Below are 19,457 nucleotides of genomic sequence, written 5' to 3'. Positions count from 1 at the left end.
ATCAGAAATATTTTTTCAAAATATTTTTTTTTGTAGAATATTTTTCGATTGAGAAAAGCCATCTGACTATTGAGGAGAATCTTCTACTATTTTTAAAAATTGACATTGTTATTTTACCATTTTGCCCATTCTGAAAATAATATAAATAATAGATTATTTTACTCATTTTTCACAACATAGAAAAACAATAAAACTTAGTTATCTCTTTTCTCTCCTGTTCTTGCTCTCTAAATTACATTAGTGCGATATTCTGTCTAGAAGATTGAGTTTTAAGTGGAACCGTTTGTGACCTCTTCAATCTTTTCTGAGAATTAAACCTAATGTGGTTTACTTGAGTTTCTTCTAGTTTATTTCCCGACTTTTACGAGAAGGGCAATCCTTTTGAGTTTCATCTTCCTCATTCAGGTGTACGAATTTGAAAGTAATGTGTTAACGTTAGGGGCGACGTTTATTTTCGATTACATTAATCAGGGCAAAAATTTTTCTAAGGCAGTGGTTCTTCCACGGCACAGTGATTGTTTTATTTATTACACTTAGTTTGTTTCCTGTCAGTGTTAACGATTTTGTTTGCAATAGTATATTTCCAACAATTTAGAATTGATTCCTTTGCTATTGTTTGAACATGAGAATCATTTTCGTTTCTCGTTGTTGGAACCAATGAAGACTCCTACAGGCAATTTAGAAATCGAGTTTGGTAATGCGAGCTTGTAACCTGAATGGGGGGCTTTAAGGTGTTGGAACGCGGGTTTGGCTTTGTTGATTCAGATCTCAGGTGGTTTAACTCTGGCTTGCCTGTTCCAAGTTTAGAGTTAAGCCTATGAGACTTGATTGTAAACTCTGGGTACCGTGAATTCCTAAAGGGTCTTAGGGTTTGAATCTCAAAAGAGAGGGAAAAAAAAGAGAACGAAGGAAAATTTTGATTTAAATAAGTTGGTGTGATATTGAGGCAATCGGTTTGGAGGCACTTGAGTAGTGCAAGAGTGTGCCTACGTAGCATTGGATTGGTTGCAAGCTCCATCTGCGTTGGCCAATGGTCATTACGGTCAAGATAGGCTTGGAAGCCCTAGCGAGCTTGAGTTTAAGTGGGTTGAAGGACCCTTGAGTTTGAGTTGGTCAGAGGACCATGAACGGATCACTGGATCCTTGTGTTTGGGATAGGGCTTACAATGCCTTTTTCCATGATGAGTTACTAATATATGAGATTTGTGGAGCTAGTCCAAATGTCACAAAATTTTTAACCAAAGTAGACTAGAGGATTATCGAGTCCAAGAGCTTCAACAAAAAAACTAGTGGGGGATTTCTTTTTCAAGCAACCTATGAGATTGTGTAGGGAAAGAAGCGGCGTGATAAATTTTTCTTGAATGAGCATTAAAGTCCAAAATTGATATTGAGATCAACCTAGTTCGGTGATGCCGTATGTGTTGTGGTTGGGCAAGATGACCACATCCAATGGGGTGACCATGGAGGGACTAAGAGGGCCTAAGTTGGGGATGACCAATGTGTCCGGATTTTCCATGTTGAGAACTTTAGTGTTGGGGTCGCAAGAGTGCGGTTGGTGCCACATCTAGGGGATACATTTTTAAGTATCAAATGCATGGTAATATTCAATCGACAAAGAGTCATACCATTAAGGGTTCTTAAAGATTGTAACCTAATGATTATATGTTGTAGCATTTAATCTAATTGTTCGGTGGATGAATGGGTATAGACAAGACTACACCAACAATTGAGATGATACTAAGTCCGATGCACATTGAATGGTTATAACCTTAGGCCCTAAAGGCCTAAGATGGACTTGAGACTGAAATGTTAACTCAACGCAACAAGGTTACTAAAAGTGTGGCTTCATGTCAATGAGGGCATCGACATAGTAATTTGGGAAAAGTGTCATGGTTCGCAAGTTACTATGCTATCAAGGTTAAACTTTCCCCAAATGATTTTAAGTGAAATTAAAGTACAATGACTTGGAAGTTGGAATTTTTCATATACACTACAGTCCTAGAGAGATATTGTGATGCAAACTGGGTAATTGATAAAGTTAACTTTGCAAGTGGGTATGTCTTTATTTTAGATAGATTAACTTTTTCTTATAAGTCTGCTGAACAGACATGTATTGCTCACTCCACAATGGAATTAGAGTTTATAACTCTTGACTGAGCCAGGCAAAGGACGAGTGGCTCAGGAATCTGTTTGCAAAGAGTCCTTTATAAGGGAAACCTACACTTCATGTATCCTTATTACATGATTCACAGGCTGCCATTTGTGTTGCTCAAAGTCAGGCTTACAATGGTAAGAAAAAGCATATATGCATAAGACATAAATATGTGAGACACTTAATAAAGAATGGAGTACTCGCCATGGCGTATGTCATAGCCAACACCCAGCCTGGTAAATATTGTCCGCTTTGGGTGCACATGGCCCTCATGGTTTTGTTCTTGGGAGCGCCCATACACCCCCAAAAGGCCTCTTTCCACTAAAGTGTTGCTACTCCTTTATATAGCCCAGGTCCCTCCCGTGTTTTACCGATGTGCGATTTACCTAGGGTGTTACATTGATAAATTTCATAGCCAACACCCATCCCAGTAAGATATTATCTGCCTTGAGCGCACATGGCCCTCATAACCTTGTTCTTAGAATAGGTCATACACCCTCAAAAGGCCTCTTTCCACTTAAGTGTTACTACCCTTTTATATACGCAGGTCTCTCCCATGCTTTACCGATATGGAATTTTCCTAGGGTGTTACAGAGTACGTAAAATCTGAGAGGAACCTAGCTAATCCACTAACTAAAGGGTTATGTAGGAAAATGATTCTTGATTCGTCGAGAGGGATGGGTTTTAAACCCACTGGTTGAGGAATTCACGGTGTTACCCAACTTAGTCTTCTAAGTTCAATGTGGTCAAACGAAACCATGAAAAAACTCATAGTGTACCTCTTTACCTATCCCTATGGCACATAATGTACATGTATAAGGATAAGCTTATTGTTCTTAATGAGTTCATAGCCTAGAGTTTGGGTGGTCCTAGTGAGTAGGGGTGTTCAATCGGTTAACCGACCCAAATTACCATTAATCGAATTAACTGACCCTTTTAAACCCTTAACCATTAATCGAACCGAAATTTTTTCAAAAAAATTTAATCAAATCGAACCTTTTTGGTTAATTTAGTCGGTTAACCGAATTAAATGAAATTTATATATTTTTTTATTTTTGGTTAAAACAAGTATAAAACATATAAAAATTAATCGAATTAACCGACCGATTAATTTATACTTCCAAAAAATTAACCAAACTGACCAACCCCCGACTGAATACTTATATATTATAATATTATTTATTAAGTTCGATTAATATGGTTAACCAACCGATTTCGAACCGAATTAACCGTTAACCAAACTTCCAAAAAATTATTAACCGACCCCCGACCAAATTAATTCGATTAACCGATTGATTCACCAAATTCAGTCGATTAACCTAATTAATTCGATTTTACCCGAAATTTGCACACCCCTACTAGTGAGATGGACTTGATGAATCCACTGACGTGTGAGGTTGAGTTTCTTTCACTTAATGAATTCATATCCCAAAGTTGGGATGGTTTTATTGAGACGGACATGATGAATTCACTAAATTATAAAACTGAGAGGTTGAGCTTGTTAAATGCTCTTAATAATTTCATAACTTTGGTCCGGGTGGTCTATACTGAGATAGAGTTGATGAAATCGCCTACATAAGTGTGAATGATTAGCCACCTTTTATAAAAGACGTTGGGTCATTTTTTAGAGTACTTACCAACATCCTGAGGTATATTGGCTAAATTGTTGGTCTATCGTGAAACTCAATTGGAGCTGAAATTAGTCGTGTGTCATGAGTTAACCTTTATCTTAACAAGTTCAGTATTCGTTCACTTGTTAAAAAGAAGAATCACTCATTTCACTACGTACTAGTTCAAATCCATAAGGTACTAGCGCTTAAGCGTCTAATTTCTCTATTGCTCTTCTCACGTTTTACATTTTCTCATGTTTACAAAATTTTCCAATTCTTTTACATTAGTGGGGCAATGTTGGTAATGCAAAATCAGAAATATTTTTTTAAAATATTTTCTGTTGTAGAATTTTTTCAGTTGAGGAAAATCCTCTACCATTTTTGAAAACTAACACTGCTGTTTTACCATTTTACCCCTTCTGAAAATAATATAAATAGCAAGCTATTCTACTTATTTTTCACAACACAGAAAAATAAGAAAATTCAATTCTCTCTTTTCTCTCATGTTCTTACTCTCTAAAAATTATGGTGTTTTATTAAATTACATTAGTGCGATATTCTATCTAGGAGATTGAATTTTAAGCAGGATCGTCTATGACCCCTTCAATCTTTACTAGGAAATCTACACTTAGTTTGGTTTCCTATTAGTGCTAACGATTTTGTTTGCAGTAATATATTTTCAATATCCCCAAATCCTTGCTTCACTTGTCCTCATATCAACTGTTGGGATTAAAAGAACTACCATTAAACAAAACAAACATTCTATCCAGTTTAATCGAGAGCCAACACAATACTCACCCTCGCTCCGCACAATAATGTACCAATGAGACAAGGTCATACCATCTATGTCTGGACACTCTCACCTACCTCTATTTGCTAGTAAAAACACTAATGCATTTTATTTATTTTCCCAAGTAAACTGGTCCTAACAAAAGATGGTTTATCAACTTACTTCATACTCATGACATCTCCATTGGGGAAATATTTTGAGCTAAGTACTTGAAAGCAAAGAGTATACCAACTATTCATCAACCTCCATGATCAAGGCTATGTTAAACAATTAAACATCTCTAAAACCAAGCCCCCTATTACCTTAGGCATCATCATAGTATCTCAAGCCAACGTAGACCAACCACGATCCTTGCTTTTCCTTGCCCACCTGAACCTACAAATGGTACTCGTAATGGCATAAGTAGGCAAAGCTTGTAAAATATATTTTATAAATATCTCTTTGACACCATAAGACAAGAGCCTTTTCCACCAGCTCTGGATCCTTCGGTGTATGCAAATGAATCTCTTGATTGCATTTGTTTTCTTTTTTCCCACAACAAATAGCAATTCCAAATGCAAATCTGGATCATTAACCATAATTACCTCCAAAATTGCATTAATTCCATTTTTGTTTTATCAGAGTGTTTGGACCAAAACATAGAAGAGACTTCTCAAGATTTACTTTCTGCCAAAGCTATTCTCATAATTCACTAGCTACTCCTCTACCTTTCTTGCTTTAGCCTTTTTTTTTAATTATAAAGAGTTGGTTATCACTCGCAAAGAAACTATGATTCACTTTGACGCCTGAACCTTTTTTATAGTCCCATCATTTTGAGTAGGGATGAGCATTCAGTCGAATCGAGTAAAAAAATTTTGAATTTGTTGAGGCAAGTACTATTTTATTATTCTAACTTGGTTTAATTTTTTTTAGAATAGAGTCAAGTAAAATGAAATTTGAGTCGAGAAAAATTTATATGAGCTAAATTAAAGAAAAAATTAAACTAACCATATTGAAACCTTGTTGACAATATGATTAAATTCCAAGTTAAAGAACATAAATATCATATATATTTAAGAACTTTTTAAAAAAAATTAAATAAGAGGAAAACGAGATAATTAGAACGATAAACTTGATTTAATAATTTACTTGTTTAAGGCCTCAAATTTATCATTTTAGATTTTAAAAAAGAAATCATAATTTACCATTATATAATTTTAAGATTTTTAATTTTTTGACTTTATATATATTTATAAAGTTTTGAAAAAAAAAACGTTTTATAAATATTTTATTATTAAGTGGATGTCCATAAAAATCAATATAAGTTTGATGTATTTTAGGACTCTAATATTCATTAGACGTAGATAATTATTTCATTTATACTTCTTATTATAAAGAGTTATGGGAATGGTGTGCTAACTAGAGGAGGAAAAAGATACTTTATAATATTCATTGATGATTATTCTCAATTCACCTATGTTTTCTTGATTAAAACAAAGGATGAAGCCTTTGAGGAAATTTAAAGAATTTAAAACTCTGGTGGAAAATCAAAAGGAGAAGAAAAATTAAAATTCTTCAAAGTGATAAAAGTGCTGAATATTTTCCAGATTCATTATGTATATCCTGTGAAGAGGATGGAATAATTCATCAAAGAATGACAACATATGCTCCCCAACAAAATGGAATAGTAAAAAAGAAAAAGAAAAAGAGAGAGAATAGAACGTTAGTGAAAATGGTTAATAGTATGTTGTTACATGTTAAGTTAATAATATTTAAGGGTGAAACATTATTAACAAGAAGCCATATTACTAATAGAGTTCCATTAAAAAAGTTACAAGTATCACCATATGAATTATGGAATAATGGCAGAAAACCAAGTTTAAATTATTTGGAAGTGTGAGAGTGTCTTATGATAAAGTACTTGATTCTCATCAAACAAAATTAGGCCCTAGAAGTATAAAAAGTGTTTTTGTTGGTTATGTAAAAAAAACTTTAAGACTTATAGATTACTTGATTTAAAATGTAATGTTATTGTTGAATCCATACTTCTAGAATTCTTCGAAAATAAGTTTGTTTTTAATAGCATTGCTTATGATGAAAAAATTTCGATAATACTACTTGTAGTGAACAAAATTATGATAATGTTGCTTGTGATAAAAGAAACGAGAAAAGAAAAGAAAAGAACCAATTGAACTAAGAAGAAGCCAAAGAATGAGAAAAGAATAACATCTACATTCTGACTTTATTTAGACTTTGTTTCTCCAGATTCAATCGTCTTCTTAGTTGAAGAAGATAAAACCAAAGTGTTATACAAAACACCGATTCTTTTAAATTTAGAAGAAGATCCTAAGAATTTTAGTGAAGCAATGGCTTCAAGAGATGCATCTTTTTAGAAAGAGGTTGTAAATAATGAAATGAACTCAATGTTGTCCAATAATACATGAATCTTAGTTGATTTACCTAGAGGTTCTAAACCTATTGATTGTAAATGGGTATGCAAAAGGAAATACAACTGGTTCTATATACAAACCTTTAAAGTAAGATTAGTTGTTGAAGGTTTTAAACAAAAGGAAGGCTTAGACTACTTTGATACTTATGCACCAGTAGCGAGGATAACATCCATTAGAGTTCTTATGGCACTAGCTTATATTTATAAGTTGCATGTGCATAAAATGGATGTTAACAAAACTTTTCTAAATGGTGACTTAAATGAATAAGTATATATGAAACAATCAAAAGGTTTTATACTTCCTGGAAATAAAAATAAAGTTTGCAAATTGGTTAAGTCATTGTACAGTTTGAAGCAAGCACCTAAAATGTAACACCCCTTACTCGGTCCGGTTGTCGGACCCGAGTCACAAGGGGTTACTATGCGAATTCATAAAACAATTACATACTTTAAACTTTCGTAGCGGAACATACTACAGAGCAATAGGTGGTGGATCGCCTTGGCGGATTATTTTTCTCACACGCACAAATTCAGATGATTAAACTGCGGATTATTTCACGGATATCCCTAAGTCAAAAAGTAAGGCATATATTCAATTTGAAGCATTTCTTGTGGATATTTTAAAATGGAGAACTGTTCCTATTGCGTGAACTTACCTGGCGGAATGATAATTCGCCACAATAGTCTACTCCATTACTTCTCCTTTCCCGCGATATTCTTTTGGTGAATTTAACTCTTGATCTATAACATAATTTTAATTCATTTTTTTATTAACTAACATCATTCGTCAGCTTATGAAACACATAAATCAGATCATTTCCATTGCTCTAGCATTCCCTTAAACCTAACACTTAAACAATTAAGCTTTTTACTGCCATATTTATAGAAATTCTAAGATGGTTTCGAAATGTTTTCATTTTAGTTGTTATTTGTCTAACACATTTTCATTTTACCAATTAAACCTCCTTTCCATAACTTTTCATCGAATCTAAACATTTAACACCAAATTTTTCAAGCATCCAACCATGGTAACATCAGGAAATCTTTAACAGTTTTGAAAACAAACATCACTATTAGCCAGATTGAAGCACAAAAATTTCAAAAACATTAAATTCAAGTAAAATAGACTTGAATTAGCTTATCATGCAAAATTGGAAGCTGAAGAAATTCTTAGAGCTTTTTTTTCTTCCTACTACGGTGAGATTTCGGTGGAGAAGATGAGAATGATTATCATTCTCTTTCTTTCCACGTAAATGCCCACTAATACAATTCTCAAAATATTACATAATTAACATTTTAATAGGTATTCATCTAAACTTACATGTGTTTATTCTAAACTTGTATTCATTTTTTTTAAACTTGTATTCAAAAATTCCTATTTTTTGATATTAAACTTGTATTCATTTTTATTTGTGGAGTCATCAAATAAACTTTTTTGCAAAAATAAACAAAAAGAATTTATTAAAAACAATATTTCATTAAAATTTTAATAATTAATAATTTATATGGAACTATTAAAAAAAACATTTGATATACCAAGGTCTAAAGTCGTGGTTGATGCTATTGAGGATCCGATGTGGTTTTTGGTCAATGACCACATCGACTTAAGCAATCATAGACACATTGTTGTCGATTCATTATTGAATAACTCCAAAGGCATTTAATCACATTACATCTCATAACGCAACTAAACTTTGCTGCTTGCGTATGGGTTGCTAACGCCGTCATCATCACCATGGCTGTTAATGCAAGCACTAAAATGGCTTTGCTTCCACGGTTTGTATTAATGGTTTCCTTTTCTTCTTCTCCCTTTTTACAACACAATCTCTTCCTCTTTCTTCTTTTATCTAATTTGAAACTTATATACGAATTTATAACCTAAAAATACGGAAATTGTTATCAACCAATGATATAAAATTAATTTAAAAATCCTGAAGATAAGCTAAATTAAAGACTCATGTTTGATCTAAAAAAAAACTTCTAACTAGCCATACGTTCCAAGGGGGACAGTAGTGGTATACTACTTCGCATAATATTGTTATACTTATGTAACGGATCTCGCAAATCTTACCGTATACCTCGTGAACCTTACGATGCATCTATAGAGACCTTGAACCCATTTGCGAATCTCAGGTTGGCGAACCTTAGGTTGGATATCTGTGTTGAGATTATGTGAGGATCACATGGAAGTTCAAGGTAATTGGTTGTCAATTGTCCTAAAACGTTTTATTTTAAGATATTGTATCACCGTCACTGTTAAAAGTATCAAATTAGACTTTAGTGCCAGTAATCTCAGAACATATAACAAAGCTTGTCCCCTACTATAAAAGGGTCATACAAACATCCCATACATACTACGTACTCAATTCTCCTTCTCCAACTATCAGACTCTTTCCCAAATAAACCTCTTCCCTAACCTTCATCTTTCCTCCATTCATTCAGTCACTGTTTTTTTTTCTCTTATTCACCTTATTGGTTAACAAATATGTATGAGCTTGTATACATAAATATGTGTAATTTTGGTAGAAAGGTATAAATATTTGATAATGTGTTACGAGTTTTTATTTAGTAACAAAAATAATGAATGTGCATTCGAGAAACTCCAAGCTACGAAATAAATGGAAATGCGACTTGGAGTAATGCTCAAGAAGGTATACTAGCCTAGACTAAACAAGTAGACGGCCAAAAACAAAAATCTAGTTCAACAAGTACCATCATCATCATCATTATCATCATCTTTTTATTGGAAAGAAATGCATCCTATCGGCATACTACCATCTACATGCCAATCAAAATCAAATGCATAAACCCTAAACCGTAACTGGAACACTAATTCATGCATGTTTTTAGAGAAACTTTTGTTTATTCCCTGTCCAATTTAGGCGTGTACAAACAATTGATGGAGAGAGAGAAGAGAATCGAGATAAAGCTTGCATGGGTTGGGTTGAGTCCTCACCGGGCTTGCAATCAGAGTCCTATCCAAAACAATTCTGAAAGCCCATGTATGTCATCAGACCCATGTGTCGCTATCAGAAAAATGGGATGCCAGCTTTATAAGTTAAATAATAGAAAACAAGTTTGACTGACAGGGTGGAAGGTTGCCTCCACACGTCACCTTCACATTTCCTATCACTGTCAAAGCTTTGGTGGGGTTGCGAAGGTGAATTTTGAGTCTGCATCATATGTGTTTACTGGGTGAAAAGAAGAAAGTAAACCATGAGAAACAGGTCTCAAGTGTTGGCTTCCCAATTGCAAGACTTTATTAGATACGAACAAAAGCATAATAACAATATATATATTCATTCATTCATTAGTTTTTTGTACAGACTTTTCCCTTTCTCCACATCCACATCTATATATCTACGCAAGATTTCTTCGTCCCCACCTACTTTTTAACTCTTTCAGTGACTATTTCTTCAAATCCCATGTATATCTCAGTTTCAGGACTCAGGCCAAGATCCTATAAAGTATGGACCATCATATTTCATTTTATGCCTACTTTCTTATCACAACAATCCCATTTCCAATCCTTTTCAAGTTCCAACAGCAATTAGACTGGAATCGTAGATTTTAGTGGAGGAAATTTGTGTGCTGTGTCACTTCATTGACTCCATTGAACTTTTACCCCCAGTGTTTTTCAGCAATTGCTAGGTAAAGCCCAAACGTATAGGACACTCATCTACATTTTTAACCCACAATATATGTAACTCGAGTCAGATATACCTACACCACATATCTTTATATGTGTCTCTCAATACGCGTTTAGTGAACTTAACTAAACCAATAAATTATGCACCCCACGAACCTTCCACCTTTATCATAGGTGAAGTAAACCTTATACCACAATATTGTATTCTAAACATACATAAAATGCACATGGAGATTTGAACTATTGATTTGATTACTTATCTTAAAAAATTATATATTAAAATATGACATCGAATAAAATATAACTTCATTATCAATAATCTTTAAACACATAAACATCCCTATCTCTCAATATAAAAAAACCCATAACAACAACCAAAGAAAGCCAGTTTTTTTTTATTTTTCCAAAAGCAAAACCTTTTTTTTTTCTTAAGTTGCTTTCGTATGGTACACTACACTACAATGTTTGCATTATTTGTCCATACTTCCTTGCCTTTGGAATCTACAAATTCATTGATAAATGAAGAGCACACACACGTCCATATCCTATTCTCTTTTATACCCATAGGCTCTCTTTCTTTAGAAATATATAAATAGTTGAATTTTTTTTCTTTTATCAAAAGGTCAGTGTTTGAATTTAATTAATCAGCAATTAGTTAATAATGGAAAGGCTAATATACTAAATAAGTCCTAGAACTTTACCACTTCATTTGAATATATCCTTATACGTACTTATAAGCTTATAAGTTATTCGGTATCCAACTAGGTACTTAATCTTTGATTTATAGCAGACTAAGCAATTATTGCGTATTGTATTGTTAAAATATTTAACATTTAATATTATTTAAAAAGAAGGGATTATATGAAACTACAATTCCACGTCATCCTTTATCTCTTCCTAGTAGGAGGACGACAAATCAGATTTTTCCTCCTGATTTTTAGCTTTTTAAAAATGCTAAAAATCAGGAGAAAAAATCTGATTTATCATTCTTTTATTAAAAAGAGATAAGGATGATGTGAAATCACGTTAATAATTAGTTATATAATTTTATAGCACAATATTTATTTTGATTTAGAATTAATATATAATTTTGAATGTATATACAAACAAATAATTGTCTATGTTAAATTTTAACATATAGGCTTAGTTGCATATTCAATAGAGATATAAGGGCTTATTTAAACAAAATAATAAAGTTTGAGGGCCTATGGAATATATTAGCCTAAAGGGAAATGTTTAATCAGCAGGAGGAAAGGAGCATGCATTTGGCAAATGGCAGTGATTTTAGTGAAATATTTGCGTGACAAGGACCAAACTATTGTAAAGCAGGTGATGGAGACCCTAGAGGCTAGAGGTGGTTGGAACAAGAGTAGCTCAGACATTCATGTGGACAGATACAAATATATTAATTAGTTAGATATAGTATGATTGATAAATGAATTAGTTACTCTCTTTTTCCGTCCTTAGAATCTAATCACTAGCTAGCTCCTAAGTCTTAAACTAGATATGAGAGGGTATAAAGTTCCAGGGTTTTATGACAATGACATTAACAATGTTTAGTGGTATTGTGAAAATTAAAGGAAAAACTCGAAAGCAACGGAAGAGACAAAGAGAGAGAGAGTGTGTGTGGGGGGTGGGGTGGGGTGGGGTGGGGTTTGGATGGATGGAGGAGAGGTGGATGTTGGTGTGAATGTATTTCTGAGTTTGGGAATCACAGAAAGACAGTGAAGAAAGCCTGCAACAGAATCCAACATCCAAACATGGTAAAGCTTAGGAAGCCACCATCCGCATAGATTCACAATCCTTTTTCTCTCTTCTGCTGCTGCATCCATGTAAAATAACCCCTCTTAGCTACGTGCCGCCCACTTGTTTCCAACTCCTCTCTACAGATATATATAGAAAGAGAGTTCAAAATTAACAACCCTCTTCTCTTTCTCCAACATGAAATTTATTAACTAGTGGTTTGGCCTCACACTTGCATGGAATATGGAAGAACCCTTTCATTTTCTCTCTGCTTAGCTTCATAATTCGCTTCCTCTCAATCTTCCAAGTCTCAAAAGAAAGAATCATGGAGAGTAAGGGATACAGAAAACTAAACCTCACCCACAAATCCCACTTGCTTTACTGTTTCTCAGCTTGGGTATTGGTTAGCATCATCACCACTGCAACCACATGCCAACGAGGTATGCTCTTTTCCCTTATCTAACAAGAAAAAGGAAAACCTTGTATGGTATGTAGGGAGATCTTGACCTCTAAATTATTTCCCATGGGCGTCCAGATTCAAGGTCTCAAATCGATGGGTCCTGTACTCAAACAACTGTTTCTACTTCTACTATCTCAACTCAGCTTGCTATTATGCATGATAATCTGAATTTAGCCCTCTGTTTTTTTTCTTGGACAGCAGATTTCCGGTTTCTACCGTTTGCTCAAGCAGCGGATAGTATTTGTTCTCAGGTGAGTCACTTCACACTGGATATGTTTCTCAAATCCTTGCTCTAATAAACCAATGCTATGATCTTATACTAGTATAGTCTTTTAAGGGCAATCGATCTAGACACCCTTGTTAGCGGGTTAAAATTTTGTATAAGAAACGGGGGCTTGAATCAATCAAAGAGTCCATTGAAATAAATAGTGTAGAGTAGAGTAGAGTAGTGCAGCCCTTGGGCAGGGAAGGACCGACACGAGCCTTGAGATGCATCGAATGGAATCATAGTATCATGGTGTAAGATTAGGGCTTCACGCCACCTCCATCTCTATCCGGAAAACAACAAAAAAAAGAAATCAACACTCGTGAACCCCGCGGCAGCATTCGCCAATCGCCATTGTAGAATTTAGAATTATCATCTTCTTAATTTTAACGAGTCTGTCTCGGTAACTTGCGGTAGCAGAGCTCAGCGCTTTAACCCAAAACACATACTATCTAGGACTAGGTTATTTATTTGTATTCTTCCCTCCCTTCCCTTCCCTTCCCTTCCCGTGAACATAACTGTTCTCAGGTATTTGTAGGGGGCAGATTGGTGGAATAATAAAGCCATAGATTTGGGTTTTCATCTACTAAATTATCATGTAGGTGATGACTAGGATTCGGTTGTCACAGGAAATTGCCCAGGAAAACCAAGTGTCTATACCTGTTGACATCCAAGGGCACCCTTCAAGCTTGCCCAGGAGAGTTTTGAGCGGCCCCGGATCATCCCCGCCACGGTGTGCCTCAAAGTGCGGCAAGTGCACGCCGTGCAAGCCTGTTCACGTGCCGGTACCTCCTGGAACACCGGTCACTGCCGAGTACTATCCAGAAGCATGGAGGTGTAAATGTGGCAATAAGTTGTACATGCCATGATGCTCGTAATTTTGTTTGGTCATATAAATATATGTGTAGTGCTAGTACATGTGACACTGGAGAACAATGAATAGACCATTGCTGGTTTTACTGTGATGAAAATAGGGTTTCTTTTCCATCAAATATATATGTAAAAAAACAGTAACATATATATATAGTATGTGATCATTAACAACAGATGAGACGAGCTGCTCACTTTGAAAAAACCCCTTATAGCCTAGCCTTCCTTTTATACAAGCTATCAACTAATTATTATATACTCTTAACTCCATCTTTATAAAAAAAAATTATTTTAATCCTCCATTAAATTTTTTTTATCTCTTTTAATCTTTTGAACTTCAAAATGGATGGATTTAGGAGATCAAGTAGACCATCAAATTACCCGAATCAATTGTCAAGTGCTGGCTCGTCACTTTTCCTTCCAATACTAGTAACTAGCGACTAACATCGTAATTTACAGAAACTAGTAAATAATGTGATGATTCTGATAGGGACTTTTTTTAAAAAAAATTTGTTTTTCGAAAACTACATAATGAAAAAAATTAAGAAATATGTCTGTCATATGCCTTTAAAAAGATAAAAAGCTTGGAAAAGAAGGCTGTGGGATGGGTGCAATGGTGCTAAAGTTTGTTTCCTGCAATCACGTGCATTTTTCTAAACACGTACGGCATCAACAATGTCAATGAACAATCAAGAACGCCATATATTTTTAGATAAATCACAAGGATAGGCTGAGCTGGGATTTGATTTCATCATTCAAGGCCAGGAACAGGACCCCGAATGAAGCAATGATAACTTTCCCTGTGCGATGTTTATGCTAAATTTGTTTATTGTTCATGGGATCAACTGGCTTTTTGCTGCGTGATTTGAAATGGTTATATGGGGTAAGCAAGACCTACCACCATCAACGCATCTAGCAGTTTTAGATGGTTTAGCCCAAGATAGGTATGACCTTAAGGTAAGTTCTATACTTATCAACCATGAAACACTCATATAACCATTATCTATCTTGTGAAGGTTGGCTGCTTGCAATTTTTCGCCTATGCCAGATTTTTTTTTTTTTTGTTAATATTGCACCTTTTATCTTGTTTTTCATGTTGATCTTCTGTTTCTGGCCTTCTGGTGGCTTTTTTGTTGTAAAGACCTGATTCTGGAACGTTTGAAGACATAGTCCTAAGAAATGAATCTTCTAACTGCCAAAGGAAAAATAAAAAGAATTCAAGGGGTGCTTACCCGAAAGTTTGCTCGAATATTTTCATAATATTTATAATGTTTCGATAATTACAAGTGAAGATTTATCTATGTTCCTGAGAGTTATAAATGAAATAGTACAAGTGTTAAGTTCTCTTAGTTATTAGAAGTTGCATCTCTTAATTATTAACTAAGAGTAATATTATTATTTAAATAGATACTTATTTGAATAAGTATATCTATTGGTAATAGATGTAACTGTCCAAATAAATATTCATAGAATTTTTTATACAATAATATTATAGAAGTTTTTTTATAAAAATTATTATTCTTCTTATACATTGTTCAATGGGTTATTTTTGTTAGTGTCAAACCCAAATGTGTCATTGGGCATTATTATATTATGAAGGTTCATTTATCGGTAACTCTTGACTAACATTTATGATTGGGGCAAATAAAACCTTAAAAAATGGTCATGATTTCACGCCTTGGAGTCTTCATTAAATTCTCATGATTTTATTCGTAAGCTCACTTACCAATAATTTAAAGTTTGATGTTTGCGCGTTTATGAAAAATTAAAGAAGACATTTGTTCACCGTATAATCACATGTTGTAATGATCCGATTTCAACGGTGTTGTAAAATTCAGTTTCGAACCGAATTAATTCAATTGAGTTAATAAATAAGTAAAATAGAATAATTACGAGTCACATATGAATTTAAAAGTTCAAACTAATAAGTGTTATTGAATTAAATTGGTTATTAAAAATAGTACAATAACTAAATTATATTAAGATTTGAATTAAAAAATGAAGTGGTGCCTAGTGGAAAATTAAACTAAGGCCATAATAGCAATTTAGCCATTTTTAATGTCATGACAATGTTTAACGAAAAGTTGAATCATCACATTCCACTAATTAAAGTTAAGATAATTAAGCTTTTAGATTAGTAACTAATTAACTTAATTAGTTTGACAATTAGCATATAAATATATATGTGTAAATTAAGTGGGAAAGAGAAAATTTTACTTCCATCATTTTCTTCTCTTCCACCGTCCATTAGAAAAGAAAGAAAACAATTTTTTTCCTCCTGATCTGTCATAATTAGATATATCAAATTAGACTTCTCTGATATATTTAAGGAGCTTGTTTTTAGGTAATTTCGTGTATTTTCTGTAGTTTTTTGTAGTTTTAGGCTTTAGATCAAATAAGTGTAAATGTCTCTTTTTACTTATTTTGAGACCCAAATTGGCCAATTGTGCCATTGTGGGCCATAATATATGATTGAGTGTTGTAGGGACGCGTTGGAGGTTGGAATCGAGTGAGAACATCACCAAAGGAGAGGGAATCACAATATTCCACCCTTGGAATCACAATACCTTCAACAAGCCCCAAGAGGAAATCACAATATTCCACCTTTAGAATCACAATCGAGTGGTATCGCGATATCCACTTTGGGTATCTCTATACCCACTTGCCAAGGAGAACTCTAAGTTCTAGACTGCCGATGATGTCGCAATATCCTACCCTTGGGTATCGTGATATTGATGTCGTGAGGGGACAAAAAAATGACATCAGAGGTAGTCTTTGTCCAACCGAAGCATCAATCTATGAAGGGTCATTCAAGGGAAATTTGGTCAAGAAAAAGGGTTAGAAATGACTGCTAAACACAGCCAAATTTGGCTGAGGAGAGAGGAGACACACACTTAGGCTTAGTTTTAGATAGTTGCTCTTAGGTTTTCCTTTAGTTTTTCTCTACACTTTTCTAAGGTTTCTTATTTTTAATCTTCTTAGTTGTAGATTTAATATTTTTCTGCAACTCTTCTTCTTATTCTTGTTGTTATTCAAGTTAGTGAAGTTAGGCAACATTGTAGCTTAGGTTTATTTGCACTTTTAGTCCATTTCCTTTGCTTGTAATGACATTTCAGCCTTTAGCTTAATGTATTTCAGTTTCTTTTAGTTTAACTTGTTAAATACTTCAACTTTTATGTTTCTTTTTCTCTTTTTTATTGTTGGATGATCCTCATTTTTTTCTTTTATGTTTTTTAGAGTAAAAATCCAAGCTTTCATCTTTTTTTTTTGAAGTTTTATGTTTATGGCTTCCATGTATGTCTCTTTTATGTTTGTTAGTGTGATTTGTAGCATAGGTAACTAAACTCTTAAGAGGGTGGTTGATGGAGATGTGGATAAGTTGATTTTTGGATGAGAAACTAAATTGTAATAAATTGGACTAAATTGAATGAACACAAAAACTTAAGATTGACTCCCTAAAGGGACATTTAGACAAGTGAGATCAAGAGGTAATCTTGTTGAGTATCAATTCATTAGTCCCGAGTTAGTCGGCGAGATCAATAGATAAACCGAATCAATTCGTCTAAATTGGTAAAGTTGAGACCAAGAGGTAAAATAGAACCATTTAGGAGTTTAAGCAATTTAGGTCCTTAATTCGAGAGTTAGTGAACCACATCAAAGTCAACCAACCACTGATTGTTAGTTAATTATTAGTTTCACACATTTGCACCTTTTTACGATTTAGTCCTTTAGTTCATTAGCTATAATTTAGGTTAATCTTTCCTTAATTTATGTTTTTTCGTAATATATCATTTAATGATTGGTTGGTTAGACTCCTTATCTTGCATGCTAGTAGCTTGGAATTGCTCAATCGCTACCTCTTTTGGGTTCGACCCATTGGAATACTTTGTGTTTCATCGAACTATAAATATTACAACTAACATTGTACGCTTGTAGTTAAAACCCACTTTCCAAAATAATCTTTGCAAAATCATTCGTTTTAATGTGCACGCACGCGTACGGTCACCTCCATTCCTTCATTGTCATAGCTTCAATTGGGAAGATAGGTGAGTTTTGTTTTTTTTAATTTTTTATGGAAATATATTAATTGATGATAAATATGAGTAACCCAATTGTTTAATTAGAGTATTAATAAGCTTTAATTTAGTTTTCATTGGTGAAAAACTTGAGAAAAATTGATGCTAAATATTCAAGACATGCATGGTTAACTCTATATAAAACCATGATAAGAGTAATTTATAAGTGTGATAAAATTGTTGATTTAAGCTTCAATTTGTATTTAAGTAATTTAGTTAACTACATGTTAATGTGGACTTATTTGTAAGGGATGAAAGTTTTGAGGTTTGAAAATAAATAATGGTTGTAGAAGGTCTTTGTACTGTATTTGTTAAGTTGGATTTAAATTCGGTTGGATAAATTGTGAGAACCAGGTATTTTGGATATTAAGGTATAGATGACTAAATTGAATCAAATGCATTCATGTATATAATGTGTTTAATTGTATTTGAATTGTGTCATTAATTAATTTTTTGTATTCAATTTCAATTTCATAGGTAAAGAAGGCGCAAGACCATCCTAGGACAAAGGGAAATCCAAAGCCATCAATGAATAGATACTCTAGTTTATGCTCTCATAATTCAAATTTGTTAAATAATTAAATGTATATGCTTGGTTTGTCAAATGATTAGAAATAGCTAACTACCGTTATGGTTATGTTTGAAAGGTACGTAAATACCTGATTATCTGATTAAGATCATTGTGTATGTGATTTATATATGTATATGCTTGTTTAATAGTATGTGATGATTAATAATGGAATATGCGCTATTAATATTGTCGAATAAAGTTGTGGGTATAGTTGGCATGCCATAGGGTCCATATTGATAGGTAGGAGATTCAATGCTATACATGTACATATTGTGATAGTTCTGTAATACCCTGGGGGTCAAGAATGTATCACCAGCTCAAATACCCTGGGGGTACAAGCGTATTCTGGTGTGGTTGGTGGGATCGATGCATTTATGCCCAATTAGCACTTCGGTGCATATTTGGTGTAATGGTGGATTGATTCGAGTATTCGTTCTTGTGTTTGATTTGATTAAATGGGATTAAAATGTGAAAATGACGTGTTGAACATATATGAATCTATAATGAGATATTGATATTAATATAAAACATGATTTAGATATGATAAATCATATGCGAATACCCGGAAGGTGCGTCGAAATTAAGTTATATGAAAGCATGCAAAATGTTGACAAAGATGTGAGTTAATGATTACTGATATGAAACCGTAAATAGTTTAATGATTTCAAGTGTTTACGTAACGAAAATGTTGTTCTTAAAATGGTTGTTGGTTAATATGAATAATCTTCCTAGTTAGATTAGACCTGTGCCGCCCGGCCCGACGGCCTGCCTGAAATATGAGAGGATTCGGGTAAAAATATAGGCCCGAAATATGGGCTTGGGCAAAAAAACGACGCCCGTTTA

General features: G+C 33.7%; 1 protein-coding gene and 1 long non-coding RNA gene across 5 annotated transcripts; one reads left to right on the top strand and one right to left on the bottom strand.

Annotated features, from left to right (window-relative positions):
- Positions 1-7,253: 7,253 nt before the first annotated feature.
- LOC121215587 (uncharacterized) lies at positions 7,254-8,783 on the bottom strand. The gene is made up of 3 exons (XR_005911515.1): positions 8,517-8,783; positions 7,637-7,721; positions 7,254-7,547 (listed from the first exon to the last, which is right to left on the bottom strand). It is a non-coding gene; the product is annotated as an uncharacterized lncRNA (long non-coding RNA).
- A 3,455-nt stretch (positions 8,784-12,238) lies between these two features.
- LOC107927047 (uncharacterized) lies at positions 12,239-14,143 on the top strand. 4 transcript variants are annotated; one of them, XM_016858016.2, is made up of 3 exons: positions 12,239-12,812; positions 13,034-13,083; positions 13,700-14,143. In XM_016858016.2, exons 1-3 carry the CDS (start codon positions 12,698-12,700, stop codon positions 13,964-13,966), a joined length of 432 nt encoding a protein of 143 aa, XP_016713505.1. In that variant the 5' UTR covers positions 12,239-12,697; the 3' UTR covers positions 13,967-14,143. The 4 variants fall into 4 exon arrangements, with proteins under 4 accessions (XP_016713505.1, XP_016713506.1, XP_016713504.1 ...); XM_016858017.2 differs by having other exon boundaries at positions 12,263-12,812; positions 13,031-13,083; positions 13,727-14,143; XM_016858015.2 differs by having other exon boundaries at positions 12,267-12,812; positions 13,031-13,083.
- The last annotated feature ends 5,314 nt before the right edge of the window (positions 14,144-19,457 follow it).

Source organism: Gossypium hirsutum, chromosome D03, assembly GCF_007990345.1.
Source record: "Gossypium hirsutum isolate 1008001.06 chromosome D03, Gossypium_hirsutum_v2.1, whole genome shotgun sequence".
Lineage (NCBI taxonomy): Eukaryota > Viridiplantae > Streptophyta > Magnoliopsida > Malvales > Malvaceae > Gossypium > Gossypium hirsutum.
This window is presented reverse-complemented; position numbering and strand designations above follow the sequence as displayed.

Excerpts from the sequence above, each read along its gene's own strand:
- LOC107927047 (XM_016858015.2), top strand. The coding sequence starts at position 12,698 with ATGGAGAGTAAGGGATACAGAAAACTAAACCTCACCCACAAATCCCAC. Across the intron at positions 12,813-13,030 it reads TGCAACCACATGCCAACGAG|CAGATTTCCGGTTTCTACCG; the intron begins GTATGCTCTTTT and ends TTTCTTGGACAG. Across the intron at positions 13,084-13,699 it reads CGGATAGTATTTGTTCTCAG|GTGATGACTAGGATTCGGTT; the intron begins GTGAGTCACTTC and ends ATTATCATGTAG.